The following is a 26,281-nucleotide window of genomic DNA, read 5'->3' on the forward strand; positions in this document are numbered from 1 at the left end:
ACTTTACACCCGAAGAAACATTGGTTAAGCTGCTAAGAGAAGAAATGAATTATTTCCATCTGAAAGTTTATAGGTTTGAAAGCAACAGAGCTTTCCTCTATCTTCAACAGCAGTTTGTTCATTAATTAGCCCTTCAATTCCACTTCAATTAAATTAACTCTAATTAATAAGTTCATTACAAAGATTGACGCACCTTGCTCAAAGCTAGTGTGCTAAATGCTGATAAACACCATCACCCTAATGAAAAATTGATTAGATTGAATAAAAAGGGTACCTCAGAAAGAACCCTCTCACTTCTGGAGCTGGGTTGATGTTATGTTGCTCTGAAGTTAATCAAACTATCTTGAATCTCTTAATCAAAAATGTAATTCAAAGGAGATAGAAAATATTGCATGAAAAAACCTGTGTGCTACCCTCTTCCAGTTAATAGTCCTGGGTGTTGTTTATAAAAAATATTACAACTCTCGTAGTGCCTTGATAAGGTGTTTAGCCTGTGAGATAGAGAATCACGTGTCTGAGAAATGTTACTTGGGGAATGAATAGGGAAAACAGAACATGTGACTACATAAACAGCTACTATTTTTTAATCAAAAAAAGGTTTAGTACATTTTCTGTTTGTTAGAAATGATTTTAGGTTTTTATTGTTCAGTGCTTTATTTTTGTAAGAAAACCAAAACTAATCAATAGTCTTAGAATTTTAGGGGAAAAAACTATAGCTAACTTTAATCTTATATGTAAAAAAGAAATAACCTTCAAAGTTTCTTTGACCTTTGCCTCTCCCTGTCTCTCAATTGGAACTAGTTAAATAAAGCTTTTAAGAAAGCTTAAAATTTTTTTTCTTACACATCTGAATTCTTTTTAAATACCTAACCTGGTATTAAAACATTTGAAGTCATTTGGTCACTTGTGCTCTTTTCAGTAATTCTAGGAATTGAAAAACCTTGTTTTTCAAAGGAGAGTCAATTATATGTATTATTAAACTGGTTTTGTACTGTGGACTAAGAAATTTGTATCTGTCAACAGTACAAATTTACTGAATAGGAAAAACAGTTTCTTTTTACATGCATGTCTGTGTCAGAAGCAAGCTAATTTACTTAAGTAGATTCCTCTTAGTGAAAGTTTCTGAATATTTAAAACATTTAAATGTGGCATTAGAAATAACCCCTTTTCAAATTCTTGCCATATGTATGAAATCCAAGTCCTGTTAGATACCTGAGATGCTGAAATATTTCATTAATTTGGGGGTGGGGGTGTGGGGACGTGTTTTCTTGGTGATAGGTGTATATAAGTATGACCACCCTCTATATATGTAATGTTTTCTATATAAAGTATTGTATATGTAAAGAAATTATTTCTAACAATTGTCATGTGTATTTTCTGCATGATTAGAGCAGCATGTAAAATTAAATGATGAATAAAGACGTAGAGTTCCACCATTGATCATTTCCTAGTAGTCAGTGCTGAAATTTACTTAGCATGCAAATACTTTTGATTTCTTTTGGATGATTTTGTGTTTCCCTTGAACAAATTTGAGTGGAAGATAAAAGCTGCTTATTAATTCCCCTTCTCTCTCCCGCCACTCTTCTCTCCTGTTTTGCTTCCTCTTCCTCCCACACAGAAATATGTTCTGTGGACTGTGGCTCACACGGCGTTTGCATGGGGGGGACGTGTCGCTGTGAAGAAGGCTGGACGGGCCCAGCCTGTGATCAGAGAGCCTGCCACCCCCGCTGTGCCGAGCATGGGACCTGCAAGGATGGCAAGTGTGAATGCAGCCAGGGCTGGAATGGAGAGCACTGCACTATCGGTAGGCTTACTGCAAGTCTGTGTCTGTCTGTCCCCTTCCTCCCAGAGAAGAGCCCCGACAGTCAGCTGTTTTCAACTTGGAAAAAGCCTATTTCTTTACATTAATTTTTACTTGTCTTTCTTAACACGAAATTATTTTTTAAATATGGTTGTCATTTTATAATGGCAATTCAGTTCTTTTTAGAACAGCTGTCACAAGTATGAGCTGTAAACTTTTTTATTCACTGGTTTTTGGGATGGCCACAAAAATGGACTCACATAAAACAGACTTAATGATTTGTTTATAAGTGAAGTTTTATCGAATATTACTTCTTGATGTTCCATATTGTCATTGCATTTCTTAATAGCAGATTTTCCACTTTAGAAAAAAATGCTTTAAATTTTTTTTCAAATATATGCCCTTGTTGGCCTCTGTAGTTTCCAGAATCACACAGCTTAGACTTGTCCATATCTTGAGTCTCTGCAAAAGAGGTTTGACTTATTATGACTTCATTTTGTGGTATCATGAGAAATAAAGTAGAATAAAATGCACAAATCTCGCTGCTCTTAAACAAACCTGTATGGTTAACACTTTTTCATATATGATATTTGTGAACATCTGTAGGTTAAATAAAACCATCAGATAGATGTTTCAGATCAAAACATTAGTATATAAACAATATTTAGTATAGATACAAAAGTATCCAAAACATATATATCATGTTTTCAAGATACTCAGTGTCTTTGCTTTTACCATTTGTCACTAAAATTAAAATGTTTAATTTTAAAAGTACAACAAAAGTAAGTAATAAATTTCTATATCACTTCAGTGAAAGTACACAGTATTAATTATAAGTGGCACGGTCCTACCAAAATTTCAGAATTTGTGGTATAGTATTTCTCCACATTGTTTTACATCCCTAGGGTGAAATTTGATAAATCTGTTGTGGGGAGTGTCAGTGTCTTTTAAAGATTTCTTCTTCCGATGTATCCGTAAGTATTATGTACTTCGCTTTTTTGCTCACAGGATTTGGTTAGCCGGGAACTTTGTCATGGGAAAATTGAAATCATATATGTCTTATAAATTGTCACAAGTGTGTCATTATACACTTCATGTAAGTTTTTTTCTAATCTTACTGACATCCTTGACATCTGTTTCAAGGGTCCCACCACACCCCCACACTGGTGATCTTCAAGAAGAACTCAGGACCCAGAGGTAGTTGTGTCATGGCTATAATGTATCACAACCAGAAAGAAAAAAGACACATCCAGCAGAGTCTGCAGAAATCCATGCACAGGCTTCCTATCTTCCTTCTCTCCCACTAGGAGAGGTCATGTGTAGCATGCTCCTTTTCCCAGCAGCGAAATGAATCGACATGTGTGCAGTATTTCTGCCCAGGGAAGCCTGTTCGAGACTTAGAGCAAGCTTGTCCAACCTGAGGCCTGTGGGCCGTATGCGGCCCAGGACAGCTTTGAATGAGGCCCAACACAAATTCATAAACTTTCTTAAAACATTATAAGTTTTTCCTGCAATTTTTTAGCTCATCAGCTATTGTTAGTGTTAATGTATGTTATGTCTGGTCCAAGACAATTTTTATTCTTCCAGTGTGGCCCAGAGAAGCCTAAAGATTGGACTTTCCTGACTTAGAGTCTAAGATTTTTATTGGGGCTTCTCCAGGAGGTATCCTCTGTCTGCCACAATCACCAAAATTCCAACTCTCCTAAGAAGAGTAGGTGTGGACAAAATAACGTATCAGTGTAGGGAACATCTAAATTTCCAGATGCCAGCCAAGGGCCAGCCCGCCAAAATCCTGCAGATCAGGCCCACTGTTAGCTCTTACTTGCACAGCATCCTTGGAGCTTCGCTTATTGCATTGGAGCTTCCCGCCTGAAATTAACAGCAGGTGCCCACAGTCATAGCACTTGCACAGGGCTTGTCCCCACTGATGTGGCTTTCCCCTCCCAAAGAGGCTTTGTAGGGCAGTGGCAGCAGGTTGTTCATGTGAACTACATTAAGGCAGAAGAAAGTTGATGAGCAGGATTTGTGTATCTTTTTGTGGCCATACAAGGGACAATGCAATACCCCTATAACCAAACACCTCCATGCCCCAGGTCCCAGAATGCCTGTATACCAGAGGCAGGGCAGGAAAACTATACCTCTGATCACATTCCCTCATTCTTTGTGACTCCACCACCCAATACCCGATACATCAGAAGAAATGAGTTGAGTCTAGCTGAGGGAGAAAAGTTATGATCTGACTGTATGTATCTTAGGAAGTACAACAAACACGTGTGTATAGCTTTGAAAACCAGGAAGTGTGCCAAAAAGTTATCCATAGGCGGATTTAACTTACCAACCAATAGTTATTCAACAAATCATTTCAGTGTTGTTCTCAGTGGCCTTGGTATTATTACATGGATAATAGTTTCCCATAGATGAGCTGTTCTTGAACAAATTTCTAGTTGTTTAGGAACAAACAGGATTTTTATTAGCAGTGGGTCTTTGTATTATAATTTAATAAACCCTGCAATAGTTCTTAACAATTCCATTTCCTATCATTTTAATTTATTCTGTTGCTTTTATACTCCATATGAATAACAGTGTGGGAAATAAGGGACCTGCTTCATTTACAAATAAATCTTAGGTGTGAACCTTTTAAAAGATGTAGAGCACCTTTAAAGCATTCTGCTCTTTTATACTAATAAGATGAGTTATTTCCAACTTTGGGATACAAAGATCCAATTGCCTTTCCCCTTTTTCCTTACTACCTGTGTATATGCCCACCATAGTTTCCTGGTTAGGGCCCTTAGTGTCCCTACGGGGCCATTTGTGAGCCATGGATTAAACACCCAGGAAACTCTGGTGTGTTTTCTCACTTGGGATGGTTACTGTTCTTGCATTTCCTCCCCATTTTAACCCCTATGCATCTGGCTGAAAGAAGCTGCCACTTGGTGAAAGAATGCTCATAAATCAGCAAGATTTTTTTCTTTCTCCATACTATGTGCCATCTCATTGAATACCAAACAGGGAAGTTAATTGAAAGAGAAATGGAGGAGAAAGTAAACAGAAGCAAACAAAAGTTCCCACTAGAAAGCAAAGGACATTCTTCATTAGTCATCCTACTGTCTTCATAAACTCTGTCTATGCTTTCATAAAACCATGGGCATTTTGATAGTAAAATAGGTTATGAATTTGCAGTGTTCACTGAACACCCTATCTACCTGAAAGGATTCTATTCTGATATTTTTATTAGAGTATTCATATTTTCCTCTCAGTATGAATCATGTGTTCAGCAAATTAGGCATATTCGTCTGCAGGTTCATCATCCCAAGTCCTCCTTTCTTGGGTTTCCCTTTGATTGGTGATGCATGCAGATGGAAAATGAAACAAGGAGAAATCTACTTTTAGCAATATTGTGATTAAAATAGATATTTCTCCTTTCCTCCCCAGAAAGCATTCATGATTATTAGACCCTTTAATAAATAAAGAAAAAGAGAAGTTACATGATTAAACCACATCAAATAAGCACCAGTACTTACTGCTAAAATGATTTAATAGTAATAGCACCGATATAGATGCTCCACTACAAAAATACTCTCTTTTATATGTGACCATTCCATATAAGCTTCAAAGGATTATACTCATGTGCTGCCACTGTTTTTCATGAGGTAGGAAAGATGTAAAAATATTTAGAGGATTCAGAGACAAGTTAAAAATATATTAAATATAATGAAATGTTTTTTAAATAATAGTTGACATAATAAGAATATTATCTGGCTATCTCTATGTAAAAAAGCTTCAACAGTTCTGTCATCTGAGAATTGAGGTAGGTCAGAGAAATTGGGCTTCTTCTTGCTTAGAAAAAGAGGGAAAATCTCCTATGGGACTGTCCTGTGGATGCAGTTAGTTGGCCATAGATGCAATGCAAATGCAGTGGTAGGCTCTGCTGAACAGATGGTTATAGGCAGAGTCAATCACTTTTAAGTGTAATACGAAGTAAATAACCTGGGCAATGATAAATACTAAGTACCAAATTTTGACTACTGCTAACCTATCACTTCCACAAGAACCATTCTTTTTAGTATTTGTTGAAGAGGTTTACCCCAGAAGTCATTCATTTGTATCCCAGAGAATTGGAGGCTGTAAATGAGATTGAGACCATAGCAGGGAAATGATTGAATAACGTATTTGATTGTTATCTACTATGGAGTGTTGTTGTGAAGGAAAAGAAGGTTCAGCTCTCTGTAGACAGGCAAGTTGTCTTCTGGAGGCTGATTGGCATTTTCCATTTATCCAGGAGACAGAAATGGAGAATATGGGTTTACATTGTATAAATGTTTGTTAGATATAATGAAGAACCTCGAGTCAGAAAGCATATTTAAATCCTGGAACAAGCTACTCAAGAAATTTTGGAACCTCCCAAGTAATCGTAGTATTGTTAAAGTTTAATACTGTGATTACTTAGGTGTGAAACACTGGAGGTTTCGTCAGTTCTTTTTGTTAGCTTAAGGAGTATTTTTAGAATGGGAGTTTTTTTTTTTAACTTCTCTCCATCCATTATCCTAAAAGATCAAGTCTCTTGTGTAGTAGCCCTATTTGAAGGACCCCTCGAGGTCTCTTGCAGTTCTAGGATTTTTTCGCTGTTGATGATTTCTGCTTTATTTGGAAAACTACTAGATTTAAACATGGGGTTCTCTTTTTATCTCTATGTCGTTTAACTTTTGTTTTTGTTTTTCCTATGGCATTGAAACATAGTGAGAAACCATCTTCACTTTTTCAGATCATTTGGGGTTTGTTTTGTGGGATGCTCTACTTTGCTTGCCTCACTTACTTTTTATTTGTTAATTAATTCATTTATGTGTCCAGTAAGCAATTATTGAACATCTCTTCTGTGATACTGAGAACGATTTCTTACAAAAGTCAGTGTAAGATAATAAAAAAGGTATGGGCTTTGACATTTTAAATAAAATGTTTTTAAGTCAGTTTTACAATTTATTCACTATAACTGGTATCTTTTATTTTTCTTTTTTTTTTCTTTCGAGATGGAATCTCACTCTGTCGCCCAGGCTGGAGTGCAATGGCTCAATCTCAGGTCACTGCAAACTCCACCTCCTGGGTTCAAGTGATTCTCCTGCCTCAGCCTCCCAAGTAGCTGGGGTTACAGGCGCCCGCCACCACACCCAGCTAATTTTTTAAATTTTTTGGTAGAGATGGGGTTTCACCGCGTTGGCCAGGCTGGTGTCGAATTCCTGACCTCAGGTGATCCACCGCGCCCGTCCTTTAGCTTGTATCTTAGCTGTTCTTAGCCTCAGTTGGGTTTTTTCGCAGTGTAAAATGGCTATAATAGTACATATATGAGATTTTGAAGCAGAATTCTGTAATGTTTAAGAGCTTTGGGAATTGAAATTCTTGCCGTACCACTAAGTGACCTTGGGCAAGTCATTTAACCTGTTTTATATGAAATGTGAATATTATGTACTTCATGGGATTATTAGAATTAAATGGAATACTAGAAAGTAAAGCATTTAGCAAATAATGTTCAATAAATTCAAGTTTTAATTTTGTTATTAAGTGTAAATGAGACAAAGTACAACCCAGAAAATGTTTTGGGTGCCAACATTCAAAAACAAGAACAACAGAACAAAACTCCTGTCCAGGACATTTACTTTACAGAGTTAATGACATTTCCATTTTATTATTATAAAATATAATCTAGTCTCATAATGGATATTGTTTAACAAGAAATTTGTATGTTTGGGTTAAGGGTTTGAGGGTTGGTTTTATTTTTTTTTAATTTTCATTTATTTTTTTATTTTTGAGACAGGGTCTCACTCAGTTGCCCAGGCTGGACTGCGGTGATACAGTCACGGCTCACTGCAGCCTCTGCCTCCTGAGCCCAAGTGATCCTCCCACCTCAGCCTCCCGAATAGCTGGGACCTCAGGAGTGTGCCACCACACCTGGCTCATTTTTTGTATTTTTGTGGAGAAGGGGTTTCTTCATGTTGCCCAGGCGGGCTGGTCTCACACTCCAGGACGCAAGCAATCCACCTGCCTCAGCCTCCCAAGGTGCTGGGATTATAAGCATGAGCCACCGCACCCAGCCGAGAGTTGTTTTTTAAAATCGTGATGATGAAAGAAAGGTGGAGGATATTGATGTATTTTTCTTCTAGTAATGTCTCAAACACAGAGTTGTATATTGAGCTACATTGATTTTCATGTACTTTTAGGCAATTCACTTGGAAATTTGGCCTAGGGGAAATCCTAATTCCTTTAAACTGCAAAAGACCAGCTATTTGTTTTTATTCTAATTCTTAGTACATTGGGAAACAAGATCATTAATGATCACAAAGACATGCCTTGTTTGCTCAGACAAAACTCACACATGCAGTTCTCAGCATCCTCTGTTAAACCCCAGGGCTGCCCTTGGGCTTTGGGACGCCAAAGATTAGAAATTGAAAATGAAATGCACACAGCTGGGGAGGTCTTTCGGAAACAATATGGGGTGGAAAGAGAGAAAGAGCAAAACTTTTACTGATACAGACAAGCTTAGGCTTGGTGTTCTAATTCTTATCTCAGGTAATGGTGAAAGAATAGTATTTTAATTGTTAAATTAAAAAGTAAGTGACAAATTTGAAAATAAAATGACCACTCTGATAAATGCTTCACTTAAATTACAAAACTCAATATTCTTTGCAACTTTTGTAGTGTTTCCCAGATTGAGCATCATATCCAAAATAAAACAATATGTAATTCTAAAAATATCTTTTTAGATTTTAAGTCACATTTTGTTTATAATTTCCAATAACAGTGGATATGGGGCACCACATCATACCCACAAATAGCTGTTCTGGGAGGCATTTGGCTTCACATCAGTCAGTGGTTGGTAGTGGTGACGAAAGGCAACCTTGCGCCAAACCACCAGCGTCCCTGACCTTGCCAGAGACAGGTTTACTGTGAAGCTGGTGTAGCATAAATGTCAGGGTCCTTCATTTGCACTGGCACCTCCTAAGATCCCACAAGGGGACACCCGTGGGTTCAGGTGTCGTATGTTAATAAAAAACTTGCAAATCAGCTGACTTCTGACTCTTCACACTCCAAAATCCTCTCCACCACACTTCCTTGTGCAGGGTGGCTTTGGGGTGGCTGTGGGCATTTTGAGAATTCCGATAAGGATAATTTGATCTGGGGGTACATTTAGTTTAGATTTAATGGGATATGCAAATGAGGTGTGAAATCACTTCTTTTTGTGGCTGTTACTGCTAGCCACCTAGGAATCTTCCTACCTTCCACTGACTCACCTAGTGACACGAAAGTACAGGGTCAGGGAGTTACTAGATGAAGATACGACTTTGTCCTGTGGAGCTCTGCACCAGAAGCAAGTAGGTATTGGAGGAGAAATAAGGTTTGAAATGTATGGAAACAGAAGCTAGTCTGGAAAATTCCTCGTGTCATCAAATACCTAAAATGCCTAATTAAAACAGAAGTTTTCTCCCACCAGGCGTGTACTTGATAATAGAATTTATATAATTATAAACATGCCGTAGCTTTTTCTTTTAGATGAATATTTCTCCTTTGAGTATTTATCAGAATTCCTGTGTTTGTAGGGTGTAAGTCCGCAGCAGTACTGCAGATACTGAGTTCAACAGTCTGTGAAATCACATGTGTTACTCATCCCAGTGTATCACTGAATCACATGAGTGCACCAGAAAAAGTCTTGTTTATGTGACGTGAAATACTGACATTGCAAATTTAACATAAAACTCAAATTAGTCTACTCTACGGACATCACAACAAAATAGTTAATGAGTATTATCAACTCAGCATATTTAAGATCAGTTTATTATACAATAAAAAAAAAGTCTTCCCAAACTTGACAGTAACGGCACAAATTTACATGACACTACCAATAACAAATTTTGAAGCCAAATGAACTACTGTTGATAGTTTTATCAATAATGAAAAGTAAACTATCGCATGGAATATAGACTCAATTATCTCTCTATACTCTCTATAGAAAATATTACAAAAATCGTTGTCATATAAAGAGGCAATCAAAGAGTAATTATAGCCCAAAAATAGAGGAAAAATGTTCATTAGAGACATGGCAAGCACTGAATAAAAAATGGATATGGGGCCGGGCACAGTGGCTCACGCCTGTAATCCCAGCACTTTGGGAGGCCAAGGCGGGTAGATCACGAGGTCAGGAGATCGGGACCATCCTGACCAACATGGTGAATCCCCGTCTCTACTAAAAATACAAAAATTAGCTGGATGTGGTGGTGCATGCCTGTAATCCCAGCTACTTGGGAGGCGGAGGCAGGAGAATCGCTTGAACCAGGGAGTCAGAGGTTGCAGTGAGCTGAGATTGTGCCACTGCACTCCAGCCTGGTGACAGAGCGAGACTTCATCTCAAAAAAAAAAAAACAAAAATGCATATGGCTTCTCTCATATTTGTGTATTAACTGAAAAATAAATGTTTTGTTATGGTTTTTCTCATTCTAAATACTTTTATACCTGATTTCATTTTTATATTTTGATATTCTTTTTCTTAAAGAGGGCCTCCCAAATTATGTAGATTTCAGACCCATAAACCCTGGATTTCCCCCTGGTTCCAGCTCTGTCACTTCATATCTGTATGGAAAATTACTTAAATTGGGAAATTACTTAAGCCCCCTGTGCCTCAGTTTACTCATCTATAAAGTGGGAATGAAAATAGTAACTACCTCGTAGAGTCCCTGAGAGTGTTAATTGGATCAGGCCATGTGGAAGAGCACTTAGCACAGTGCCTGGCACACAGTAAACACCCTATAGATGTTTCTTGTTGTTGTTGCTGGTCTTTGGACTGAAATTCATAACAAACTGACTGTGACTAATTCCTCCCTGCTAAATCTTGTCTCTAGGCAGAGGAATTAGCCTCGGCTAATTCCTCCAGAAAAAACAGGAGTGCATGCTGGATACAAGGAGAGCTAATCCCCTCTGCTTCCTGGCAAGTGAATAGTCTGGACATAGATGCCTATGATCTGTCACTCACAGTGGAAAGTGGGTCGCCAAGGAGGCAGCAGGCGTGGAGTTGAGGGGGAGATTCTCCTAAACTGACCTGATTGGCGCTGAAAATCTAGGGGAAATTCTCCTAAATTGACAGGCTGAAAAACCTTCTGTGAAGCTTGCAGAACGAGAACTTCTTGAGGTCCCTCCTGCTCTGCAAGTCCCAGTGATTCTCAGTAATAAGAAATTTGATGGACAGAGGGGACAGAGATCCCTGAGAGAGTCATGGAAAGCCCCCTTCAGAACTCGGGAGTATCACCCATGTTCTGAGAACCAGGCTGATTTCGGTGTCTGTTTCTTCCATTGAGATGACAGTATCCACTGGGAGCTATCCACTGGGGGCCTTCCAATACTGTTTTTCTCATTTTAGTCTAGTTTCTTCAGCTAACAGTTTTATAAACACTACTTTAGCCTCTGTAATCCCCTCAGACTTGTAATTTTTAAAAGAAGAGGTCACTTAATCTCTTTTCTACAAATGCAAACCTGGTTCCTCTGACCTTTCTAAAAGGTGGAGGCCCTGTTTGGTTGTCAGTATTCTCTACTGTTTCAATATTTTTAAAACTACTACAAAGATAATGTTTATTTTGATGTTGTAATCTATGTTGATGTTGCAGTTTGTCTGTCCTTCAAATTATTCTTTCGTATTTGCTTGTCTTTACATACACCAATTTCATCAAAAAAAGGACATGGAGCCTTGGGTTCCGCTTCCTTGCAGCCAGCATTGAGAGCAATGGCAGATCTGCACTCTGAGCCAAATTCGTCTTTTGCTCAGTGTTCCACAGCCTGTTGAGTGAGAGAGTAATCAACCAACAAAAACAAATTTAGTGGCCTAAATTTGAAACTGTAGTAAGTTTGACTCTGTGTTTCTATCATAGTTTAGCCTTAAATACTACCTGCCAAGGTTTTATGAAATCATTCCATTTCTACTGTTACAATCTGTATACTATAAAGCCTCAAAGGTATTAGTAATTTGGACTCTTCTACCAACCTCTTGTGAAGTGTGTTACAGATTTAACCTTGTAGTGTCCCTCCTTCCTTATCTCCTTCACCTTCCCGTGTGAGTCCTACGATGTCTCCAAAAGTCCCATTAGAATTACATCCGCAACTCAGATTACAGATTACATCCTCAAAAAAGTAGATGAGACTCCTCACTGACTTCTGCACCTGACTTGCTGTGTAACCGTCAGGAAAAGTCACAGTCCTGAGGGCCATGTGGATACACCTTCTCCAGTCATGTTGGTGATTTATTTTCCACTAAAGAATTTCCCAAGGCCTTGGTTTCTGTCCCTTAGAATGGGAGTAAGTGTGGGGATAAACAGCTCTCACTATTGACATCAGGCCTTGAGTTCCCTCTTTCTCCACCCTATCCTTCATGCCGTAATTTATCCTCATGAAAAAGACAGGCAGCCGCATAGTCATCAGCTAGAGCTGCGTGGTTTCATATCAGACGGCAGTGCCAGTGCTACTGAGAGGTAAATTTCTAGGACACGTGTGTTGTTTTGGGAAACGTTAGATGTGTTTTTTCCATACTTTAGAAAAGGAGCATTTTTTGAGGCCTTCTGAGACTCAATTCTGAATGTAAATAATTGCTTGGTGGGTGAATACATCTGGATTTAACATACGTTTTTCCACTGAAGTGATTTACACATAGCCTGTGAGGATGAGAAGTTAGAATTCTTGAAAAGAAATACGCTTCACATACTCTTCACATCCTTGTTTAGGGTCATATGATAAATGAATTCTATACTGTGGTGTTTACTTGTGCAGGAATTTCTTTCTGGTCTACCTCCTGTGGTCTAACTTGAGTCCCAATAGCTATTGCTGAATTAAGCTTTCTCCTACAAGGCCCACTGGAAGGTGGGCCCACTGGCATTAGAAGCAGCTGTTTCAGAAAGAATGGAGAGTTAAACCTGTTGTGATTTTTCTCAACTGGGAGCAATACATAAGAAACTTGAGGATTTGTAATGTTTTTTGATAAGTTAGATGTCATTGAAATATGCCTGATTTCTTTAGGCTTGGCAAACCCGATTCCTTCCTTTCCCAGGACCTCGTGTTTGTTTCCCACCGTGAACTTAATGGTTTGCTAACTAGTTCTTTTAAGTCTCAAAACAGTTTACTGTGTAGTGGCTCTGTGTCTTAGGGAAACAACTTATAAATTATAATTATTATCTCAAGGAAATTTTTGAATCCATTAATTTTAATTACAGTTATATGCCCGGCCAGAAATCTAAAATATGAATATAGTCATGTATTCATGCCTGTGGTTTCCGTTTTTCTTTCTGAAACTGCATGCCTCATGTTAAGCCAATATAAGTTGTTTTTTAAAAACTTTATTGAGAGACATGTTATCTGAATAAAAGCCGAGTAAGTGATATGTCAAATTTGTATGATACTGTTTCATTACAAACTTGACGTTTTGTTCCTTTACTGATATACTAGAGGATCTTTTTTCCATTTGGAACACCTCATTAATTTGTATCTTTTAAAAACCATCTAAGATCTAAATTACCACCGAAACCGAGTATATTGAAGGCTTTAAAGCTCAGTTGACTGGATATACAATTTAACCAGAAATAAAGATAGAAAATGCTCCTTCTGCTTGCCAAGTTCATCAGAAGCCTTTTATTGAAAAGTTTAGATCCAAGGCATTTAAGAGTGAAACCAGGTGCAGAATAATATGTTGTCAGCTATTTCACAATATCAGCAAGGAAGAGAACGGTTCTCTCGAGTTCCAGATTATATATAAGGATGCCACATTCTTCCCAAAAGTAAGCCAGGTAACTGGAGAGTGAAAGGCAGCTAGTGAGGTGTTTATGAGGCTTTGAAGTAATATTCCTTATATGCTGAGATCCTTATTACCTAATGGGGTAAATAAAATGTTGGGACTTTTCATTCAGTTTAATGTAAGGGTAGAGAAATTAAGCCCATAATTTTAAGAAGTATGATTATCCCTTCCCACACGGTATGTTGTTATCCTTTCAATGGCAGAATTTATCTTTGCCATTTCTTGAATATGACAAGTTGAAAATAGCCTCTTTTCATTTTAAAACAGTTCCTCTCCCACCTCCCTATTTTAAAGTGCAAGTTTGGTTGTGGTGTCTGTCCATACGGAAGCACAGCCTTCCAGCAGCCCTCATATTTAACATATTCGCAGATTATGGTGTGACTGGAGCCAGTTTTTGTCTGTTGCTCTTCATGATAAGTTCAGTGACCCTCTCTTTTTTGAGTGCCTCTTTAATGAAGCTGGAACCAGCTGTCTGAAATATGACTATCATTTCTGGGATTTAACAGGCATGTACCTTGGATAAATTAAGGAGCAGTCAAAGGAGGTCCATAAATCTGAATACTTTGCCAGCTGCTTTTCCATTAAACTCTGTTGGTTGAATGAAATTAGTAAATAATTATGTTGATGGGGAATCTACTACTTCTAAATGTGATATAATGTCTTCCTTTAACAACAGAGCTTAATTTTTCTTATATACTAAATTAGTTTTTAGGGTAATCTACATTGCAAATTGGTCAATTTGCATCAAAACTATGCCTAGTTCTGATTTGTCAACACCTCTTTTTAAAAAAGTCTTTAACTTTAAGCATGGGTGGGTAAGACCATCTGCTTGTAGAGCTCGCCTGCAGCTCCATCACTTAGCGCACGAGACAGGTTACAGCTGCTTAATTGTTATGGTGTTGAATGATTACCATTCTGTCCAAATTAATATTTATATATGTGTCCACAGAAAGCATGTGGTTAAACATAAGCAATCTAATTGTGAATTAATGACATAAGGTATTCATTAATGAGTCCCCACCTGAACAATAAGGTGTAAAATAATGCTTTTCACATACAGTCCAAATCTTGAATTTTTTTTTTTTTTTTTTTTTTTTTGAGACAGAGTCTTGCTCTGTTGCCCAGGCTGGAGTGCAGTGGCGCGATCTCGGCTCACTGCAAGCTCCGCCTCCTGGGTTCAAGCAATTCTCCTGCCTCAGCCTCCCGAGTAGCTGGGACTACAGGCGCCCGCCACCACGCCTGGCTAATTTTTGTATTTTTAGTAGAGGTGGGGTTTCACCGTGTTAGCCAGGATGGTCTCGAGCTCCTGACCTCATGATCCGCCCACCTCGGCCTCCCAATGTGCTGGGATTACAGGCGTGAGCCACTGCACCTGGCCCCAACTCTTGACTTTTAAGATGAGTCCCCAGTAGTGATTATTATGTATGTGAGTAATCCACTGCAATACATTGATATAGATAAGGAAAAAAATCACCATGTAGCTGCCATGAAAAGCAAAGAGGAAACTATGTGGTTATTTCACTTACTCTAACTCTTTCCTGCCCCTACAAGCGTTGTCCTCTGAATTGTGACCAGTGTAAGAAGAAACCGCATAGCAAAAGTCTAGATATGCAATTATGACTACATGTTTGTGTGCCACCCACGGCTACTAGAAAGGATTGTCTCAGCCAAGGGTGGCCTTCCTCCTGTATTTAAGAATGGTGACATATGAACTTACACCATTCTGCTATGAAAAGTTAGCAATATATATCCTGTCTGCTCAGTATATTTCATAATGAAAAATCTTTAGCAAACTCACAATGTAAGGATAGGGATATGCATGTAAAATATAATATTTGAATGTCTTAGTTTCCAAATACTTACTGTAAATACATGACTTGTATTTCTGAATTTGTGAGTGGACTATATGAATATTTGTGTGAGTATCTACACTTTTTTAGAAAATATTAATTTATCTTGCTCAAATAAAATTACTAGTGAAGGAGCAGAAAATATATAAGGGCAAGTTGTGATGTGTTCTTTATTCCAAAAAGCTGAACCCCATGTTGACCAGGAATCGTGCATCTAAACAGCAGAGGGTTTATGAGAGACAAGGAAGAAAACTTCCTGACTCCAAAATGGAGTTGTCCCTACTCTGGGAACAGGCCGGTTCATATAAAGAATGTTCTCAGCAAAAGGAGGGCAGCTTGGGGAGGCAGAGTATAAGGGGCTTATCCTGCTGCTATGGGGCAGAATGGACCGTGGGGCTTATGAAACCAAATCATTGCCAATCCCACATTTCTTTCCTCAAAGTCAGACTTTTTCTTTTCTTCATAGTCACTTAAAAAATACCAGCTCCTGGCCGGGCGCGGTGGCTCACGCCTGTAATCCCAGCACTTTGGGAGGCCGAGGCGGGCGGATCACGAGGTCAGGAGATCGAGACCATCCTGGCTAACACGGTGAAACCCCGTCTCTACTAAAAATACAAAAAAAAATTAGCCGGGCGTGGTAGTGGGCGCCTGTAGTCCCAGCTACTCGGGAGGCTGAGGCAGGAGAATGGCGTGAACCCGGGAGGTGGAACTTGCAGTGAGCCGAGATCGCACCACTGCACTCCAGCCTGGGCGACAAAGCAAGACTCCATCTCAAAAAAAAAAAAAAAAAAAAAATACCAGCTCCCTCATGAGTTTGTCCTTTTTAAACTATCCCTATTAATAAGATGAATTAATAATATTTAATGTGTATTGAGCATTTACTATTTGCTAAGGCACAGTGCAAACTGTTCTACATTAATTATCATGTCTAATTCTCAGGTAGAAGCTAGTAAAATCTCCACTGAAGAAACTGAGGCTCCAAAAGGTTATGTAAGTTTTCTGTGGACGCACAGCTAGTAAGCAACAAAATCAGACCCATGTGAGCGATTTCCAAGCCCACGCTCTTTTTTTTTTTTTCTTTTTTTGAGACGGAGTCTGGCTCTGTCGCCCAGGCTGGAGTGCAGTGGTGCGATCTCGGCTCACTGCAAGCTCCACCTCCCAGGTTCAGCCATTCTCCTGCCTCAGCCACCCGCATAGCTGGGACTACAGGCGCCCACCACCATGCCCGGCTAATTTTTTGTATTTTTAGTAGAAACGGGGTTTCACCATGTTAGCCAGGATGGTCTCGATCTCCTGACCTCGTGATCCGCCCGCCTCAGCCTCCCAAAGTGCTGGGATTACAGGCATGAGCCACCGCGCCTGGCCCAAGCCCATGTTCTTAAGCCCTAGATAGACTGTCCTGCCTCCTGAATTATTTTTTAATTGTTCTTGTGTGTATGTGTATAGTGGAATAGATGAAAATTAATTTTTATGTGTTGAAAATAAATTAATATATATGTCCCTGTCACAAAAGATTGAATTGTCGTAGAAACAGATGCAAAAACAATAATGCCGGTGATGTCTTAGTAAAGTACCACACTTTTTTATCCAGGAAATGTTAAATGCTAGCTGATAACAGAACTTGTAATTTGCCAAAATAAAAAATAACAATTACAACAACAAAAAATAGTTTGAGGAAAATCAGTTTATACTGTGGAGGATTTAAGAACATTGGGAGCTATTGAACACTCTACCCACCTCCTTTCAAAATTTAAATTAATGTCCTGTTTTTCTGTCACTGGAAGTTAGTGGGCTGGAATCTATGTAGGCATTAGCCAATGGAAAACTCTCATAGAAAGTGGGTAGATTATTTGTGTCACCAGCATCAGCTCATGAGAAAAGGCTGAGAAAAGTGTATACAAGTGGTACATCTTTGCATACTCTCACCTACAAATACAGCAAAATTACTTTCTATATCAATCACCTTTGAGAACAGCCATTTGTTTACTATTTTCATAAAATAAATCATAATGTATCCTAGGTAAGTTAAAAGGATTGTTCAGTTTTGTTTATTATTTTCCAGTTATGGTCAAGAAAACTGACATGAGAAAGACCCATTATATTTTTCATACTTAAAAGTGTTAGTCTGTACATTTTTCTTAAATATTAAATGTTGTGAATAGACAAAAGTGACAATTACAGACAAAAAATTCTACCCATTGATATTGCCCAGATCTCTGGATGATTGTTCTGGCTTCCTGTGATTGGATTTGTTAGAACTATCCAGACACCACTGTAATCACTGTTATAACCAACTTCATTTTTCCTAAATCTTAAATAGCCAAATATTCACCTAGTATAAAACGTCGTATTATAGTTTTTTTTAATTAATGTTAAGAGCTGTCTCTGACTAGTTTCATTACCAAATTGGAGTACTAAAATATACCTTTTTTTTTTAATCTAGGAAATCCTAAAATGTGTTTTTTGCTTGTGTCATTCAATAAACTCACACAAGGAATAAAAAATAAAGGAGATGTGTTACTAACACGTGTATGTTTGTGGTTCGGTGGATGAAATCATCCCACATGCAAAGGCTACCTCAAAACTCATACATCACACACCACACAAGGCATCTCTTTGCATAGGCTGTGCACATCCCAACATCAGTGAGCCTGCCTTCTGCACCTTGAGTGTTCCACTGTTACTTCCATTATGTGTATGTAGTCCATGGTCAGGCATGAAATCCTAAATTGAAGGAAAATACCAAATTCTGTTCTACCAGTCATCTCTACAAAGCTCTGCAGCTTATAAAGGCACTCTTTCAGCAGTGCTGACTTTATAAAATGTGATTTATCTCAAAGCAGCTTTTCCATAGAATCTGGATTTTTCTGGGCTGACTTAAATCAGGAAAAATATTATTTCTCTCGTTTGGAATGCCTTGGTATAAATACCGTTCCAAATTGAAGTATGGTATTTTGCTTGGGTAGGTGCATGTAAGAGACAATGTATTTATTCAGATAATTTTTACACCAAGTTTCCAAACTGTAAAAAGAATAAAATATGCAAACTTTCAAAAACAGTTTATTTGAAGCAAATTTTTGAAAAAGTATTGCCAATTGTAGGGGAGCAGATCCCTTTAAAGCACGTGTGCACACACGCACACACACAAACTTTTTTTTTTTTTTTTGCTGACACCACCTCACTTACTAGTTGGTAAAATGCAAATTAATTGACTTTCCTAAATAGGAAAGAATTTTTTTGATGTTTGTCCATAATCTGATAATTCTGTGGTGAAAGAGAACATATTTTAAGGAGTCTTGAGTAAACTCTTAAGAATATGTAATTGTTTTATGGTGTTTAAAATTATGTCACTGTCATAATCTTTTATGGTATGGTAATCAGTAATAAGACATTGCAGTGAGCAGCAGTTAAGGAACATCAAATCAATGGGTGTGCACCTTGCACGCTGATTTAAACAGTTGCTGATCGGAATAAGTGGATTTAATATGTACGTATTTCTAGACTGTAGCTTTTCTGTCACCCTGCAGGAATTGGTACTTGACTAATCTGAGAATGATACCTACTTACAACTTTAATGAGGTACTAATGTGAGTCATTTTTTAAGTCCGTGTTCGGAAGTATTATGAAATGCTCAATGCTAACTAAAAATCTGCCCTCTACTCCAAGGACTTCACAGTAATTATCATAGTGAAGAATATGTCTATATTTTATGATGTACGCATCTGATGTCTACACTATACCGAGGATTCAAGCCAGTAGCCCGGTGAAAATATTATACGGTACTATTTAATATGCTTCCACCAAGCGCATTGTTGACAGCGGAAACGATGTGAGTAGTTCATAGCCATACACATCAGCAACTGCTTATATACAGTGAAACCGACTTGACCTTCCCTTGTGAGCTACCTGACGTCTATATAACCCGCTTGGTTTGCCTTTGTTGCTTCTCTGTGTTTATGAGAGTCAGCCTGATGGCAAAAGGAAGCAAACTTGGAATTAATCTTGTTCCATGTCTCAGCCGGACAGGCACATATACTCCTCAGACCTCATTTTTAAATGAGCTGCCTTCTTGGGAACTACTACTCAGCAGATATTTGTCGTCCAACATTTGTACATCCATTCAACTGCTTCTGGTCTTTGAGGCTTTTTGGTTTCTGGTTTTTTCAACTTACTTGTGTTTATTTTTCCTGATTTTATCCCTAGTTCTACTATCTTGCCCACTGGTTTTCCAAACTTCAGATTTTTTAGAACAGATGACAGCATTAAAGCTTTCTTTAGTTCATATAAGGTACTGTCATTTATGAAGCGGTGTCATCAGATAAACATTTTAAATTCATTCGGGTTTTAAGCTTATTTCCTTTAATTGTCAGTGTTGGAAGTAAGGATTTCCACGTTGTGTAGTCTGATTTTTTTTATTCCAGTAAATTCCTTGAGAAATCTATAAACAGATGATGCTTCTAGTTCACCTTACACAGGTACACAGTTCTGGTTCTTCTGAGTTGTAACTATAACGTTTATTTAGAATATGGATTTTGGTGTCAGACTGCTTGGTTGGAACTTTGTCTTTGCCACTGCTAGCATTTTGATCTTAGGAAAGTTCTCTAATTTCTTGTGCCTCAGTTGCCTCATTTGTGAAATAAGGGAAGATAATAATGTACCTGTTACCCCACAGGGTGGTGAAAATTAAACCGGTTAATTCACATTAAATGCTTAGGAGTTTTCAGCACATAATAAATGGTAGTTATTGTGAATACCACTGTCCATAGTTAGAATACGTGGGAGGGGAGAGGAACAGATGGGTGAAGGACAGGGGAAGGATGTTGTAAATAAGGTTTTGCTCACTTTTGCTTCTTTCTCAAAAGATGGCCTCTGTATTACTTATAGAATTTCTTCAAAAGCTGCAGACACATAGAGGACATACTAAGGCCACCAAAAGTACATTTGGTCATTTTATATGGTCATTTTATCTGCTTTAATATAAAGCAGATATTAACACTCTGCTTTAGCCAGGCACAGTGACTCATGCCTGTAATCCTAGCAGTTGGGAGGCTGAGGCAGTTGGATCACCTTAGGTCAGGAGTTCAAGACAAGCCTGAGCAACAGGGTGAAACTCCGTCTCTACAAAAATTAGCCAGGTATGGTTGGGGTGCACCTGTAGTCCCAACTACTTGGGAGGCCGAGGTGGGAGGATCACCCAAGCCCGGGAAGTTGAGGCTGCAGTGAGCCAAGCTGTGATTGCACCAGCGCACTCCAGCCTGGGTGACAGAGCGAGACCCTGTATCCAAAAAAAAAAAAAACCAAAAAGACTCTGCTATGAGCCAGGCAGTGGGAATGCAGTGATTTACGTGGCCTAGAGTTTACCTCTCTAATGGGGACGATTTACACATTAAGTCACCTATGCCTAGAAAGGTCATTAAAGTCTAGTATTTTCATGGCATCTGTTAGTAGAAGTGAATTCATCACGGCTAGTTCTTGATTGTTCTCTTTTCCTGTTACATGCGCTTTGATGTGCATACTCCTAGACCTTATCCAAGAGAGATGTTGGGGTAGAGGGAAGAAAAAGGAAGAATAAGATAACAGAAGAGATGGAGGGGTGCCCAGAATGTTGATAGATAAGCAGATGAGGCAACAGCATGAAGATAGAATTCCAAAAAGATGCTATTCCTTCCTGATCTGTATGGGAGGAATGAAGCATACAATACTATATATGAGTGAGGCCCATCCTCAGAGACCCGAGAGTCCAGGTCCATCACTAAGGGGTGCAGAAAAGAGCAAATTATCTTGTGTCCTCCTCCACCTGTCTTTCCCAAAATACAAAGGAGGAAATATGGCAATTAGGGGCTTTACAAAAAAAAGGAATTCTTAAAAAGAAGCACCTAGAGGGGAGATGTGTGAAAAGAATACAGGAGTAGTCATTTGCTTTGTTGATATTGAAAATTTACGGACTAAATATATAATATAAATATTTTCGATGAGCCACATTTGTCTTTCACATTCAAAACTTCCATGAGTCTTTGCCTACCTGTACCAGCAAGTAGACCAAGGACCCGCAGGTCATAGGCTTGAAACCCGAATACTTGCTTCATTTGTTATGTTCCAGGGATGGCTGTGTATCTGAATGTATTTTGAAAGACAGTTAAGGCCAAGAATTAGCCTTGGCACTTAAAGTAATCTATAGATCTGCCTTGTGCTTTCCTACGGAATCCATGTAGAAGACATGTAAAAGAAGGTGGAACTGCCTGGTGGCTTTGGAGAACGAAGTGTCTGGTTCTGAGCTCCTTTCATCAATTTTTTCTACTGGGGGGGGAGAAAAACACCTTTTTTTTTTTTTTTTCCTTAATCTCCAAGAGACGACATCGTGATAGAGTGGTTTAGAGCAAGCTCTGGAGCCAGGCAGCCTACGTTGCCAAGGTGTTACCTTGCCCGAGTTAATCACTCCTCTCCTCTGTTTCCTCATCTGTATTTACTGTCTCAACTGTTATTACATCATAGGGTTGTGGTGAAGATGAAATGAGAGAATAATATATGCACTTAGAACAGTATTTGGCACAAAGGAAGCCTTTATTATTACCTACAGTGAGCAGGGCTGGCAGCAAAGTGCTTCGTGTGTGTCCCTGGATCATTCTGAACCTGGTCAGAGCTACGAGATAGAGGCCTGGGCCAGAGCTAGAAATTTAGGAATCATTAATACATCAGCCAGGTGTTTGTAATCTGTACATTACAGAGCCGGGGCTCATGGAAGAGCTAAAATCAAAGGTGGCATTTTGTGTTTGTGAACATACGTGAATTTTTCTGGAAAGAGAACCCAAAACTTTCACCAGTTTACTCAAAGATCTGAGACCTGGCCGGGCGTGGCTGCTCACGCCTGTAATCCCAGCACTTTGGGAGGCCGAGGCGGGCGGATCACGAGGTCAGGAGCTCGAGACCATCCTGGCTAACACGGTGAAACCCCATCTCTATACTAAAAATACAAAAATTAGCCAGGCGTGGTGGCGGGCGCCTGTAGTCCCAGCTACTCGGGAGGCTGAGGCAGGAGAATGGCGTGAACCCGGGAGGCGCAGCTTGCAGTGAGCTGAGATTGCGCCACTGCACTCCAGCCTGGGCGACAGAGCGAGACTCCGTCTCAAAAAAAAAAAAAAAGATGTGAGACCCAGAAAAATTAAGACTTGCCATCTCACAGGAAATATGGTCCTACTCATGCCGTGTGTCCCACGTGGGCGTTCTTCCAAGGTAAATAATTAAAACTCCAGGGAAAGTATTTTATGACTGCAACATTTTACTAGAAAACAGTGGGGGTTTTTTTGTTTTTTGTGTTTTTTTTATTTTGAGACAGAGTCTCACTTTGTTTCCCAGGCTGGAGTGCAGTGGTGCAATCTCACCTCACTGCAAACTCTGCCTAACAGGTTCAAGCAATTCTCCTGCCTTAACCTCCCAAGTAGCTGGGACTACAGGTACGCACCACCACACCCCGCTAATTTTTGTATTTTTGGTAGAGTCGGGGTTTCACCATGTTGGCCAGGATGGTCTCGAACTCCTGACCTCAAGTGATCCTCCTGCCTCCGCCTCCCAAAGTGCAAAGATTACAAGCATGAGCCACCGCATCCAGCTCCAGAAAATAGTTTTTTAATGGGTCCCCTTTTATATGTCTAGCACCCATTTTTGTAAGTTTTATCCTATAAAACAAATTTCAACTTCTTAGTAGATCAAAGGAATGACTTTTCTCTAGTGTCAGACATACTCGTTAGTTTTCAAAGTAATTTTTTGCAACCTAATATGCATTTCAGCAATTGTTAGGTACATTAATTTTTAAATATGCTGTATTATTTTTATGATTATTATTTCTAATGGCTTCTTACAAAATGTCTGCATTTTTTTTATTTCCTATTGTGGTTTATATAATGATGTTTATATTGTTGCAATTATTACTTTTAATAATTATTTGAACCTCATATATTGACATCTCCTTTTAACTTCTTCATTATTTAGAACGAGGTTTTTGTGGTATTTCAGAAAGTTTATTCTTCCATACCAAAATATTTCTTGTTGTTCTTCCTTCTTTGTCTCTTAGTTTTAAGCTCTCAGGCTCGCAGTTCTCTATGATATAAAATGCAAATGAAAAATCTTGGTATCTTTCTCAGTACAGATATTTTTCTTATGGTTGGTTTTTAGCCTTTTGCAAAACTTGTGTTAAGTGTTGCAAATATTTTAAGTATTATGTTAATACTTAAAATAACATAGGTTTTATAGATTTTCAATGTATTTTCTACTTTGCTTTCTACTTCTGATGTTCTGGTGACCCAAAGACCTACCTTTACCTGTAAATCAATCTACAGCTTTGCATAATTGATTCTGTTGGCAAAAATAATCTGATTGGCTGATTAGAAATAATTTTGTCCACCCTTAAAACTGCTAATCCAGATCAGAATTAAGTTGTGTTATTTATTTTGGTTGTGCAGGCCTAATGTAAAAGCAAAAGGTTTACTCTCTAACAGTGATCAGCGTTATTAATTTTTGTAAACTAAGAATTTCTGTAGAAATACTACCCTATGAGAATCAGAAACTCCAGAAGTTTCGATGGCACTTTCTTTATGTTCAAATCATCAATTAAGCTGTTACAGGGTTCTACTAGTTTATATGGCATGTAAAGTATATAGCATATAGAAGGAATTATAAAGAAATTATATGAATGTTATGCAGTAATACGTTTTTATTTTAATGTTTAAAAGGTAAATTATTTTTATTATTATAATTTCAGAGTAGCACCTAACACCATATGTTCTTCACTGTAATTTTCCTTGCATCATCTTATCAATTAGCTGTAAACATGCTTATTTTTAAATGCCATTCAAACGCCTCTAATAGAATCCTGTGGCAAAGTGAAGAATCCTTGTACATACACAGTACAGATGTGTCAAAACCATGTACTGTTTTGTTTACACACATGACAGAACCACCACACCTGAGTGGCCCAACTGAGGGTTACAGTTTCAGTCATTCTGTTAGGAGTCCTCCTACCACTTGCATATGTCAGCAGTGAAAAATAATCAACAAAAGCATCTTTGAAAAGCAATTTTAGATCATTAAAGATGTATGAATTTTGACAAAGCAGGGAGATTTGAGGCTGATTAAGATTTATTAGGTCTCCACATTGAAGGAGGCATTTATGTCTCATTTCCAGGGGAAAGGTATAGCCTAATTGTAGCTTCATGAAACAAGTGGACAGGGGCAGGTACAGGTACAGAAAATGATTCAGTCTTAGTCCTGACTGTTCCTACACACCTTTTGTGAGAAAAAGAGCCTTTTCCAGTAGGTTTCTGAAAATGAACAGGATCTTAGAATAGTCCCTGTTTCCTAATGGGCTATATATGTGATAAATCATTGTCTATCTGGCTTGCAGTCAAGAGATACTGGGTAATCATTTTCTAAAGAACTTACATGTGCCTTTTCCAAATATAACGTCAAAATATTACATTTGCTCAACAGTCTCCATTTCTTTTTCTTCTTTTTGCTTATTTATTAACTTTTAAAGTTTCATTATTTGTAGATCTCATAGTTGTAAATTTCCAAAGTTCTTTAAGAATAAAGAATTGATTCCATTTGTTCTGCTCAGCTATTATAAAGGAGAATGTTGAAATGACGAGAGTGGAGTGCATTCCAAATAATCTGTGAAAAGTAGTGTTAGTTCAGTTGAAAATGCTGAGTATTTGCTGGAATCATGACTACATTTGCTAAAAATGTGAATAGACTGGATTTTTAGGAGATACGAAGTGCATCTCTGTCGTGTGATGTGAGTCTTATGTCAGCTGAAGCTACTCAATTTGCATGTAAATTCTGAAAATTTTCTTGTCCCATGTGACACTTCTGAAATGTCTGTCTGTTCTTTTTTCCTTTTTAATTTCCCAAGCTCACTATTTGGATAAGATAGTTAAAGGTACTGTATACTCGCTCTTTGTTGACATATCTACATATATATCTCTATATAACTGTGTATCACTAGGTTTGACAATAGACTTTTCCATGCATATTTTTGTAAATTATAAATCAGAGTTAAATTATGTAAAATGCCTTGGATTTAAAGTATTGAGACTTAAGTGTCTGTGTCTCATTTTTGTAATTTTGGGTTATCACAGATTTCATTCTTTGTAAAAGCGTTAGTTTTCTCTAGAACCAGAAACTGAAGATAATGGTACATTTGCTGTTTTTTGGTTTTGGAGGGTTTTTTCTTTCTTTTCTTTTTTTTAAGATCTTCATTGTTGGCAATTCAGCTTAATGAGCTTTAAATTCTAAGCTAAAGAATCACAAATACTCTTATCACAGAATAAGAAATTGTCAATCTAAAGAAGATCCTGGTTAACATGTTGAGAGAAATTTCGTTTATTTCATATGGAAACTTCTTTGGTTTTTTTCCTAAATGTTTCAAAATATATGTGGTATCATAATTTATGTTTTGTTATTTTTTAAAACCTATAAATACTGTACAGTCTATTAAAAAAAGTACTGATAACCTTGTTCAGCAGAAAACAGCAGATTCTCACATCTTCAGTTATCGTAGAAATAGATAGAAAAAGTTTTTTCAGAAGAGAAAATTCCCCTTCCCTTTCTCCTCAGATTACCTACTTTCTATTCCTTGTTTGTGCTTTTCATTAGAATATGAAAATATTCATGGCAATATCCAGGCTTTCATATACCAACTCCTGCGTGCAGTCAGTCAGCTGCCGCACCTCCTTGTCAGTGGGGCAATTCAACCTTTCGTTTTCATTAAAAACAAAAAAAAAAACACATCCATAAAGAAGATTCACCTTTTATTTATTGAATAAT

General features: G+C 38.1%; 1 protein-coding gene across 24 annotated transcripts in view; it reads left to right on the plus strand.

Annotated features, from left to right (window-relative positions):
* The window catches only part of TENM3 (teneurin transmembrane protein 3), a 652,872-nt gene that overhangs the window by 542,371 nt on the left and 84,220 nt on the right, over positions 1 to 26,281 (plus strand). For 15 of the 24 annotated variants that reach the window (XM_055385113.2, XM_055385110.2, XM_055385116.2 and 12 more), the window contains one exon: positions 1,619 to 1,804. In XM_055385113.2, coding sequence (XP_055241088.2) covers positions 1,619 to 1,804 — 186 coding nt within the window. Of the gene's footprint in view, positions 1 to 1,618; positions 1,805 to 25,367; positions 25,395 to 26,281 lie in introns of all 24 variants that reach the window. The other 9 variants (XM_055385106.2, XM_055385105.2, XM_055385107.2 and 6 more) reach the window with 1 other exon arrangement.

This window comes from Gorilla gorilla, chromosome 3 (assembly GCF_029281585.2).
Source record: "Gorilla gorilla gorilla isolate KB3781 chromosome 3, NHGRI_mGorGor1-v2.1_pri, whole genome shotgun sequence".
Taxonomy (NCBI): Eukaryota; Metazoa; Chordata; class Mammalia; order Primates; family Hominidae; genus Gorilla; species Gorilla gorilla.